This window comes from Heterocephalus glaber, unplaced genomic scaffold (genome assembly GCF_053883595.1).
Source record: "Heterocephalus glaber isolate CG9 unplaced genomic scaffold, H.glaber_assembly_v1.0 deba00000613, whole genome shotgun sequence".
Lineage (NCBI taxonomy): Eukaryota > Metazoa > Chordata > Mammalia > Rodentia > Bathyergidae > Heterocephalus > Heterocephalus glaber.
Window position 1 is genome coordinate 3,494,216 of NW_028258152.1, and position 12,317 is coordinate 3,506,532.

At 36.5% G+C, this 12,317-nt stretch overlaps 1 protein-coding gene across 11 annotated transcripts in view; it reads left to right on the top strand.

Moving 5' to 3' along the window:
- Window positions 1–12,317, top strand: part of Lrba (LPS responsive beige-like anchor protein) — a 711,450-nt gene that overhangs the window by 134,920 nt on the left and 564,213 nt on the right. For 9 of the 11 annotated variants that reach the window (XM_087205721.1, XM_087205722.1, XM_013067217.3 and 6 more), the window contains exons 3-7: window positions 1,464–1,695; window positions 1,912–2,012; window positions 7,531–7,626; window positions 11,785–11,906; window positions 11,993–12,119. In XM_087205721.1, the coding sequence (XP_087061847.1) occupies window positions 1,464–1,695; window positions 1,912–2,012; window positions 7,531–7,626; window positions 11,785–11,906; window positions 11,993–12,119 (678 nt within the window). The remainder of the gene's footprint in view (window positions 1–1,463; window positions 1,696–1,911; window positions 2,013–7,530; window positions 7,627–11,784; window positions 11,907–11,992; window positions 12,120–12,317) is intronic. The other 2 variants (XM_013067222.3, XM_021247904.2) reach the window with 1 other exon arrangement.

The window sequence follows — 12,317 nt, forward strand, 5'->3', positions numbered from 1 at the left end:
GTTTCAGCCAAAACTCAGCTATTGTCTCATGGTGCGTGGTACTGATGATACCAAGAATTATGTTCTGTGGTCTCTGCCAGTTTCCCTAGAAGGAACAAATGCCTTTACCACTGTGCTTGCCAGCAGTTCTTGCCTTTCTGCACACAGATGGTAATCCTCATGTTGCTCATTTCTGTGTTTTCTGTCTCAGGCCATCGTACTTTTTTTTTTTTTTTTTTTTTTGGTACCGAGGATTGAACTCCGGACCTTGCGCTTGGGAGGCAGGCTACTGAGCTAAATCCCTGGCCCTGTATGTTTTTAACAGGACCTAACACATGTGTCAATTCCTGGCTTCAAGGACTTTTAATTGACTTCCTAGTTTTGAACCTTCTTTTATCCTAGAGTAAACTCTTACTTGGTCATATTTATTATTCTTTTATGAGCTGTTAGATTTTCTTTTGTAAAGTTCATTTTCTTTTAATTCTTGCCCACCTTTTAAATTTAGGACTGCATAATGAAAAACCAAAAAGTGTAAATGTACGTGAATCATCATTTTTACAAATCTTTAAAGAATTTAGTTAAAATGACATCATGTTGTATGCCTTAAATATACACAATAAAATTTATTTTAAAAATCTAGTTGAAAAGGACAGCTCTGCAAAAGCAATTCTTAAAAGTATTTTTTATTTTAAAAAATTTTTCGTGGTGCTGGGAATGAAGCTGAGGGTCTCACGCATGCTAGGCAGTTGTTCTACCACTGAACACTTAAAGGTATTTTAATTCCTTTAAACAATTGGGATTTGTTTAAAAATTCCAAACCTTCCCTGTTGGTGTTGGGGAGGCTGTGGGTGAGACAGCAGGTTGGGGACAGATCAGCACAACTGTCTGTGGATGGCTTTTTTAACAGTAATAGCAACGGAGTTAACTTTGTCCGTGACTGACTTTAGGTATGTGAATAATTGTGTGTAATTTATACTGTCTGTTGTCAGGAAGGGAGAGTGATCAGAATCACTGGATATAATGAAGTAGAAACTGGCAAATATAAACAGAGGATTTTAGGTCCCCTCCAAAGCTTTTCATTTTTGCTGTGAGTTCTTACTCTGTTTAACTAGAAAGGACCTTTGGGTTGCTGTGTATGGTTTACAAAATTGATAATTTATAAATGAAAATTGTGTTAGAGGGAATTATAGAGCTGATTTAGATCTTTATTTGTAACAGGGCAGTAGGTAGTGACTTAACTGAGATAGTCTATATTTGTTTTATATTCTAAATCTTATATGACTTTGTGCTATCAAAATTTGAAGATTTCTTTAGAAGGAATATTTTTCAGAGTATTTTTTAAATGAAACATTTATTGCAGTAGAGGCTAGGGAAAAATGTGTATGGGTAATTATTAGCAATAATTTAAACTTTAAGAACAAGTTAGAATGATATTGAAGAACTACTAATGCCTTTAATGTAATTCCTTTTTCTTCCCTTGCAAGCTGGTAGGAGGACAGTTTGATTTGGAGATGAATTTCATTATCCAAGAAGGGGAGAGTGTCGTCTGCATGGCAGACCTACTGGAAAAGTGTGATGTTACTTGCCAGGCAGAAGTCTGGAGCATGTTTACGGCCATTCTGAAGAAGAGCATACGCAATCTTCAGATTTGTACAGAAGTAGGCCTTGTTGAAAAAGTTCTTGGGAAAATAGAAAAAGTTGACAATATGATTGCAGGTATGATGTTTACAGTGTTTATGAAGAAATAAAATTTGATTCTTAAATATTATATTTTTCTTATTTTTTTTTTAGCAACATTTATTTTAAGAAGTATTTGAGCATGTAGCATGTACCTAGAACTTTGGTATCCAAACCCTTAAGTAAGCATATATATTTTAATTATTTAAGAAATATAAGTAGCTTAATTATTTTATTGTTTTCTTTTGTTTCCAGATCTTTTAGTTGACATGTTGGGAGTGCTGGCTAGCTATAATTTGACAGTTCGAGAACTAAAGCTTTTCTTCAGTAAACTTCAAGGAGATAAAGGACAATGGGTAAATAAAACAAAACAAAAACTTAAACACGCTTTGGTATTTGAAAGTATCCAAACACATGAGTAGCTCATAAATAACATATTGCACATGGGATACATGTCTAATTGAGGGAAGAGATCAATTGAAGAAGCGTTTAGGTCTGCACAGCTACCTTTGCCATGCTTGGAGATGGGTGTAGACTAAGAGAGTGGGTGTCCAGGCAGGCTCCTGATTTGATCCTTCTTCAGATGACTGTTCTCTATACATCCAGTGTTTCTTAGTGGAAAAGTGAAGGATAGGGAAAGGAGAGTAAGGTAGTAGTGGTCTTTACATTTGAATAACCCACTCAGTGAACAACAGCTTTGCAGTTAATTAGATGTGCCTTCCTTAGATACAATTCAGTGGCCCTTTGCCAGGGGACACTGAACTTATTCTGAACCCCACGTGCCTTACTGAACGATTTCTTTTTGCCATTTAGTCAGCTGTACCATAGCGGAGTACTAGTAAACATTTTCCCAAGTGATGTTACATTTGCAGGTTCATTTTAGATCATTGCTCACAGCACAGCCATATCTGAATTTGTACCCTGCAGTGACTCTAATTCATTGGGTTAAAATTTAGATTCTTTAGTTTTTTTCAGTCAAACTCTAGTTTTCTGGTTACTTTTCTAATTTTTATTACTGATTTTCACTGAATTTGGGTACATTTCTGAGTATGGCTTGCTTTTGTGTTTATCCTTATTAGAGTTCTTCTTGGATTTGTAATTTTTGTCAAATTTCGAAAAATTTTGGTCATTATTTCTTCAAATGCTGTTTTCTTTTTTCCATTCCTACCTCCTTTTCTGGACTTCACTTACAGGTGAGTTAAACTTCTTGATTGTGACCCACAGGTCACTGACATCAGTTTACTTTTTCAGTCTTTTCTCTTTGTGCTTCATTTTACATTGTTTTTATTGCTAGAGTTTCAAGTTAACAGATTTTTTCCTTCTGTGGTTTTAATTCCATCCATTGAAATTTCAAATGGTATATTTTTAATATCATGTTTATATTTTCCTTTAAATCACTGACAATGTTTAGTACAATAATGGTTTCTTGATTTGTCTATCGATTCTATGATCTAATCATTTCCTAAGTCAGTTTTTTACTCATTGATTTTGTTCCTTTTTTTAGGTCACATTTTACTGCTTATTATGGTTACTGCTATTAGATACAATGGTATCAGATATAGTGAATTGTATGTCGTCCTGAATTAGATGTGTCCTGGATTTTGTCATATTCCAATTAAGATTATTAGATTATTTTTCTAAGCCTACTAGCTATTTGTGGATCAGGATTGTCCTTTAAGCCTAGTTTGAAGGTTTTTTTCCCAGTCAGGTGTAAAGTAGCCATTCTGCTAGGGCTACTTTAGCCTCATTATTATTATTGTTATTATTATTATTTTTTTGAGACAGGATCTTGCTATATAGTTCAGGCTGGCCTTGAATTCACTGTGTAGCCCAGGCTGGCCTCAAACTTGTGTCAATTCTCCTGCCTCAGCTTCCTGAGTGCTGGGATTACAGACTCCAAGCCCAGCTAGCCTTACTATTGAGGCCTGACTCCTCTAGGGTCTCTGCTGAATCACTGTAAGTCTCAGATATGGGGCAGAGATAGTGTGTGACTGTGGATTCGCTGCTGTGTCTAGTAGGGTCCAAACAATTCCTGGCTCTGTGGTACTTCAGGAAATTCTTTACTTCTAGCTCTCAGTGCCTTGTTCTTGCCTTGTTGAGTTTTAGAACAATTGTGCACAGTGTGTTATTGAAGGATCAGTTTGGAAGTCTGGACCGTTTTCTCCACTTAGGCCCTTCCTTTGCATCTCATGCTCCCCATGCTCCAGTTCTTTGTGCAGCTCACTGCACCTCCAGGTTCACCTGGTCGGCTTTGCTCTCTGCCGTGGTATGGGACGCACTCCCCATAGAGGTCTTTCTGGCTTCCATTTCTGAGGGAGGAATCAGGGTCCTGAGGGAGCTTTTTCCATGTCCGAAAAGTTTTTGTTTCTTGTATTTTGTCCACTGACCTGGTTGTTTATGGTAGGTTTGTAAGTATAGGTCCTGTTACTGTGTCAGGTCAGAAAGAAATACACTGCTTGGTTACGGTTTTGAGTTACACTCAGTGTATTCAAGGGCTGGGATGTTGCTCACTGGTGCCCCATGCCTGCCTGGCAAGCGCAAGGGCCTAAGTTCAATTCCCGGCACTGGAAAAAAAAAGTCTTTGCAAGAATGTATTCAGAATATATGATTGAGATCTTTTTGTTATACTTGTGAAATAATGTGTAAGAAAATAGCCAAGATATGAACAGATACTTATTTACAGAAGTAGAAACCCCACAACCAAATACAAACTCATTAGTAATCAGAGACATTCACATTGAAACAATATTGGTATATTACCTATATCTTTATTATCAAGGATTTAGTAAGTGGATAATGACAACCATGGTTTGGGAGATAAGATTATTTTACATCTTATGTGTTTTGGGATGGAATAAATACTAGTGGAGCCTACCTCAAGAATCTAGTGCTGCTTGATCATATAAATTATACTCATATCAAGGACTTAATAGCTTGCTCCTAAGTGCGTGTTCAGGAAATTCTCTCATAATTCCATAAGGAAACATATATGAGAATGTTTATAGAAACATTAATGTTATTAGTGTTGTGATTATTCTTTTGAGACAGGGTCCTGCTATACATTTCAGGCTGGTCTTGGACTATGTATCCTAAGCTGGCTTCAGACTTGTGGCAGTCCTCCTGCCTCAGCCTCCCAAGTGCTGGGATTATACGTGTGTGCCACCATGACGGGCTCAGAAACATTATTTTTGATTGCAGTGAACTGCCAACATGGGCATTCATCTTTAGGAGAGCGGATAGGTAAAATGTAATGGATGCCTAGAACTTATTATATAGCAATTAGAACCAATTCATGGAATAATATGAATAGATGCAAAAAACAGGAAGAAAGCAATAAATGGAATGATATAGGTGACATACATTGTTTAAATGCTAAGGAAAAGAATGGGAACATTTTTGGGCTGGGGATTTAGCTCAGTGGTTTCGCCGCCTGCTGCGCAAGCGCAAGAACCCGAGTTCGATCTCCAGTACCCCCCCCCCAAAAGAATGGCAACATTTTTGAAGGAACACAGAATAAAAATATCAAACATGTAGATTAAATATAGCTGCTTATGGAGAGAAGGGGAATCAGAAACATTTAGAGGATAAAGGGAAAACAATGCACTATTAATAAAGCAAGAGGGCTAAGACATTCATTGTATTTATTTAGCTCTTTTTAATAAGACGTTCAGACTGTTTCCACCTTTTGCTTTCATGATGGCGCAGTGAAAAACTGTGTCTAAATCTCTGTTTGCCTTTCTCATTACTTTAGGGTAGCGCTTTATATTTGGAATCATTGGATCAGCGCACAGAAACTTTTTTTGAGGCAGTTTCTTGCTCTCCAGTTCAGACTGGCCTTTGAATTCACTACCGCGTGTAGCCCAGGCTGCTCTCAAACTCGCAGTGATCCTCCCTCCTCCCTCAGCCTCCTGAGTGCTGAGATAAAGGTGCGCATCACCATGCCAGGCAGAAACCTTTTTAAAGACTTTTTTTTAAGGCTTTTGAAATATAATTACTGAATTTTTTTCTGATAGGCTTTCCAATATACACTCTCCCAGCAGGGCCTGTTGGTTTATGGGAAAGTGAGTTTTGAGGTATGCCTTCTCTAGATGGGAATGGTGCCTTGCAATACTGTATTTTTATTTGGGACTGCAGGGTTTTTTGTTGTTGTTGTTATTTTATTTTGCTATTATTTTAGAAAAATTACTACGCTGGTAGTTGCTTTTTACTAACTGTACCTTTAAAGTTGAGCATTGTGGCTACTTGTAAGTTTCTTGATCACTTAAGAATAAAGCTTTCCACTTTAGATTTACATAAAAGGTTGGTGAACTCTTACACAGTAATGATAACTTGTAACAGTAGTCAAAGTAAGATGAGAACAAACCAATGATTTCACTTATAGTTTGATTCTGTTTTGAACTTTTAGCTAAGAGTAGTGTTCTATACTTTATTTGCTTCCAAGCTGATGAGAATGACAATGTACATTTGATTTTCCTTTGGTTTTCCTTGTAAATGTAAATGAAATTTTTCATTTTAGGCCTTGGTTGTTTCATGCATTAGAGACGTGTTGGCCAAAGAAGCATTAATCACATAAATATAACATTACAACTTTTCTGCATGCTGTGCAGTGCAGGGATATTGTACAATGATAGAGAATTTTAATCTACTCCTAAAGTTCAGGAAGACTGCCTTGAGGAAGTAGCCATTCAGATGCTACAGTATATGCAAGTAGGAAGGAGTGGGAAGTAGGCCTAGTGACACTTTGAGAACAAAGAATAGCCTGTGTTCAGGAACCCTTGTGAGGAGAAGATGATTGAGAGAGGACATTATGGGTAGAATGCAGGGAGTCGAGAAGAATGGCATGCAGAGTGAGGCTAAAGAGGAGACCATGTTAAAAGTTTTGGTCCTCATTTTAAGGTGGTGGGAAGCTAGGGGGAAAAGAACATAATTTAATGGTAAAAATATAATTGTTAAAAGCATGAACTCTGTAGTTGGACTGAATTCTATGTGACATGTACTCTTCTGCCTCGGGGTCTTCCTCTATAAAATTGGGTTGATAGTGGAACCACCCTATAGTATGGTTATGAGGTTAAAATAGTACAGTGTTGTCTTAGTTACTTCTCTTGTTGCTGAGACAAAATACCGGACACCCAGAGATAAAGGGGAAAGGTTTATTTAGCTCACAGTGTTTAGCGGTTTCCGGCCACAGTCGCCTGGGTGCAAGGCCGGTGGCACAGCAGATGGGCATCGCGGAGGAGAAACAGTTTGTGGTGGGCAGCAGGTGGCAAAGCAGAAACAGATGGAGGACCATTGCTCTTCCCATCCCTTACATTTTATCCAGGCTACCTGCCCAAGGGTGGATAGCACTCACACCCTGAATACCAGCATTGCACCATGAGTCCATCCCAGCGTCGCACAGTCTAGATCCAGCCACCTCCGAAAAAGCCGCACCTACAACTGTGTGAGGCTTGGGGCACATCTAGACACAGCCACAATAAGTGTATTTAAAGTATCATTAAAAACATTGGAACACAGTAGGCACTACTTAGGTATTTGTTAAATAGTGTTTTCCAGAGGGTTGCGCAGTGGGGTTGATCTAGTTTGTATTTGTAAAAGATCATTTTTGCTGTAGTGTGGAAAAGAATTTTAAGTGGCAAATAATGTTGCTTTGTATTTATTGAATACCTAATATGTCCTGTTTTTTTTTTTTTAAAAAGCATAGAGTGTATTATTTCAAGATAGTTGAAAATAGTGCTTTTTGTGATTGCGTATGCTTTTTAGATTATAGTGCTAATTGGTTACTCTTGTGTATATTACAGTATGACTATTTTTAAAATGTGTATTTCTGTTTTATGGTGAATAATGTGGTTACTGAATTGTTGAGTGTGTCCTTAGCCCCCACATGCTGGCAAGCTGCTGTCTGTGCTGAAGCATATGCCTCAGAAGTATGGTCCCGATGCCTTTTTCAACTTTCCGGGAAAGAGTGCTGCAGTAAGTAAATACTAGTGAGGAAATCACCCCAAGTTTTCCTCTCCATAGCTTTCTGAAAGTACAGCTCTGTAAACACCCCTGGCAGGCTGTGTGCTTAGATAGAAGCCTTTCTGCACGAGCTAACTTAATCCTTGTGAGAACTGTGTACTTGAATTACCCCTGACTGTGGTGTAAGAAATAGATGCTTAGATAGTTAGGAAGGTACCCAATCAAGAACCTGTTTATTTTGCACCCAGTATCTAGAATGAAAATAACTTTCTGAAACTTACTAGACAATTTTCCTGACTCGGGAGATTCCAGTTATGATCTCAGCATTCTTACTAGTCAGCATTATTATTAGTCTTCTTGTTAATTAGTTTATAAATAAGACAATTATGTATGGTTGTGATATCTGTAATGTTTCATATGTTGTAGGAGCATATTATAAAATGTATGTATGTTACTTGTGTAAGCTTTTTTATCTCCTTATCGCACAGCTTAATCTGTAAGCCAAAAATTTTTTTCTTAAAGGCACTTCAGACTGACATCTCTCCAAGTTTATCTTCTATTCATTTTTTACTTTGGTAATTATAAAATCTTGATTTCTTGTTAGGCTCTATGTAGCCAGGCAATATCTGTACAAAGATAAATGTTTATGTTTTAAAAGGACATTTGAGATATTTGAATGTTACGTACACAACACGTGACTTTCTTTGAAAAACTTTTTTTTTTGGTACTGGGGATCGAACTTGGGTCCTTGCGCTTGTGGGGCAGGCGGTGAAACCACTGAGCTAAATCCCCAGGCTTCTTTTAAAACTTTTTATTGCTCATTGTTTTTTCTTTTCAGTTTTTCCTTAAAAGGCAGTCTAGATTTGAAGCTTTCCTGAATGACCTTTCCCTTGGCTTTGAGCCTGTTATTTGCCTTATAAAAAAATGTTCTTGTAAGATTAAGCATTGATTGGTTGATCAATCAGAGGTTGGGGCATTTTATTGGAAATAGGAAGAATAGCTCCTGGGTTTCCAGGGGGAACCCCAAGTGGGTAGCCCAGATTAACAATTTTATTATTCACAGTTCTCTGAGATTGCAATATGTCCATTCTACTCACCTGCATATGTCTTGGAAGTAGAGTAGTTCAACTGAACAGCTTTTGAAGTTTTTAGAAACTAAGTGTTTAAAATGTTTTCAGTAACTCACTTCTTTTCTCAAATATAGCTATTAAAGAAAATTTAAACTGTCCATGTACAAATTTGTATAAATTATTTTTATAAAGCTTTCATATCTGTTCTCATTTTCAGTGAGAGAACATAGGTAAACACCAATTCTGTAATTTTTTTATTTGGCAGTACTGGGAATTGAACTCAGGGCCTTGCACAAAGTAGGCAAGTATTCTGCCACTGAGCTACATCTCCAACCTCTTATTATTATTTTTTTCTTAATGGAATATTAATTTAAAATCAGCCACTTGAAGTCTTAACAGTGTTATTACATAAATTTGGCTGGATATATTGATATTTAATGGTTTACTACCTATGATAATATGTATGATTAAGTGCATATATTAAGTTATAACAATACAATAAAGGCTTGCATAGTATGATTTTACCGGTTTTGTTGAGCTATAATTCATATACCATATGGTTAACTCACTTAAAGTTTGTATTTTAATGAATTAATGTGTTCACAGAGGTGTGAAACTACCACAGTCAATTTTAGAACACTTCCATCACCTCCCCCAAAGAAACATCATACTCGTTAGCCGCCTCTGTTCATTTTCTCCTAACTCCTGGCCCTAAGGCAGCTGTTGAGTTTCTTTGAATTCTGTCTGTTCATGTAAATGGAATGAATCCTATAGCATGTGGTCTTTGGGAATTGGCCTTTTTCATTTACTATAATGTTTTCACGATCTTTTCTTGATGTGCCTTCTATCATCAGTACTTTGCTCCTTTCTGTGGCTAATACTATATTGTGTGGATCTGTCACATTTTGACTCAGTTATTCCCCTTCTAAGTATCTTCCTAAAAGAGTCAAAGACATTGTATTACAGTGCTACATGCATACCCACATTTTAGCAGCACAATTCATAATAGCTAAATCTTGGAAGCAGCCTATATGTTCATCAGTAGATGAATGGATAAAGAAAATGTGCACAATGAAGTACTACTCTGCTATAAAGATAAACGAGTCATTTGTAGGAAAATGGATGTACCTTGAGACTATCATGTTAAATGAAATAAATCAGACACACAAGCTTAAATATCACATGGTTTCTCTTATATGAGAAACCCAAATTATAAATAAGGAACAAAATAAAAGATAGATAATAGAAAGTAGGGAGATAGATCTTTCTTAAATGGGAAGGGTATCGAGATGGAAGGAGAAGGAGATGAGGAAAGGAATTAAGATGTGTTACATATATGTACCAACTCCACACAAGGAAAGTAAACATTAGGTACTGCAAACATGTACTAAAAATTACATTAAATTAAGAAATTGATGGATTTGTGATGTTTCTGCTTTTTTGGGCTCTTAGAAATAATGCTGCCTATTGACTTTTGTGTATACTTTATTATGTGGACATATGTTTTTATTTGTCTTTGGTAATGTACCTAGGAGTGGAATTTCTGGGTCATATAGTCTTTGTTTAAACATTTTGAGGAAAATCCAGAGTATTTTCCAGAGATTGTATTGCTTTATAATCTCATCAGCAATATATGAGCGTTCTAATTTCTCTACTTCTTGTTAATACTGGCTATTATCTGTCTTTTGGGTTGTAGTCTTTGTTTTTGTTTTTTGTGGTTTTTTTTTTTTTTTTTGGTACCGGGGATTGAACTCAGGTCCTTGCATTTGCACAGCAGGCGGCGAAACCACTGAGCTAAATCCCCAGCCCCATAGCACAGTTTTAAGTTTTAATGAAGTGCAGTTTATATTTTCTCTTGCCACTGTGCTTTTGGTGGCATAATTAGGAAAGAAGCACCTAATCCAAAAGCATAAAGACTTGATATCAAAACCATACAGTCTTCGGGGCCGGGGATTTAGCTCAGTGGTGCCACTGCCTGCCTTGCAAGTGCATGGTCCTGAGTTCGATCCCCGGTACTAAAAATAAAAAAAAATAAAAAAATGAAGAAAAAAAGTTAAAACCATACAGTCTTCAATACTGTAGCTTTGTGTAGAAGGTTTTGAATTTGGTACAATGAGTCTTCAAGGTTTGTTCTTCCTTCAAGATTGCTGTGACTGCTTAGGGTCCCTTCCCTTACATAAAACAATATGTTAAAATTTAAATCAAGTGGGAAAGCCATTTCTAAAATAACTTCTGAATAGAATTAAAAAATTTTATTAAATCACCCTTTTCAGTTTCACATTTGTAGTTTATAAGAAGAAATATGCACCAAGCCTTTTCTTTAACTTTTTCTTTCCATTTTTGTCCCTTTTTCTCTTTTATTTTCTTTCCTTTTGTTTTTTGGTTTTTTGAGAAAGGGTCTTGCTGTGTAGTTCAGGTTGGCCTTGAACTCACTATGTAGCCCAGGCTAGCCTTGAACTCAGAGAGATCCTCTTGCCTCAGCCTCCCTAGTGCTGGGATTACAGGTGTATGCCACCAATGCCCGGCTCCTCCTCTTTCTCTTTTCTAATGTTTTAATATTTCAGCGGGCTGGGGATTTAGCCCAGTGGTTTCGCTGCCTGCCCCGAAAGTGAAAGGACTTGAGTTCGATCCCTGGTACCCAAAAAAAAAAAAAAAAAAATTCAACAGATTTATAATTTGATAATACTACTTTTAATTGGAATCTCTTGCTGTATTTAATGTAAGAAACAATGTAAAAATGATTTATGTATCTAGCGGGTTACACTGATTTTGTGTGTGTGTGTGTGTGTGTGTGTGTGTGTGTGTGTGTGTACCAGGGATTGAACTCAGGACCTTGCACTTGCCAGGCAGGTGCTGTGCCACTGAGCTAAATCCTCAGCCTGTGAATTTTTCTTTTGTTTAATTAAATTACCATCATTTGTATATATTTAGGAAAGTTAAATTACTAAAAGTCTTCTTCCTTACACAGTCCAGATATTTTAATCATAATTTAAAGTAATATGATGTAGTAATATAGAGAGGATTATAAAATATCATTTCGTGATTTCAGTAATTTTAGTTTTTCATGCACATCAGTAACTAAGAAGTTTCTTTCCTTTAGGCTATTGCATTACCTCCGATAGCCAAATGGCCATACCAGAATGGTTTTACATTTCATACCTGGCTTAGAATGGATCCTGTAAATAACATCAATGTAGATAAGGATAAACCGTACTTGTATTGGTATGTATTTCTGTACCTGATTAATGTTAATATCTTACCTTGAAAATGCGGATATTTAGAGACAAAATGAAATCTTATTTTTATAGTTTCAGAACCAGCAAAGGTCTTGGTTACTCTGCTCATTTTGTTGGAGGCTGTTTGATAATAACATCAATAAAATCAAAAGGAAAAGGCTTTCAACACTGTGTAAAGTTTGACTTTAAGCCACAAAAGGTATGTGATCTTCCTGAGTCAGTTATGTTAATAAGGCCTTCATAATGCTGTGCTTTAATGATATTTACATAACATGTTTACATGTTGTTTGTCAACTCCTATTACATAGTTTAGAAAAAGGAGTGTAAATCCCAGGACAATTATTATGATTTGGATCGTAAACATTGGACATTTAGTTATTTATAGACTTTAAGAGAA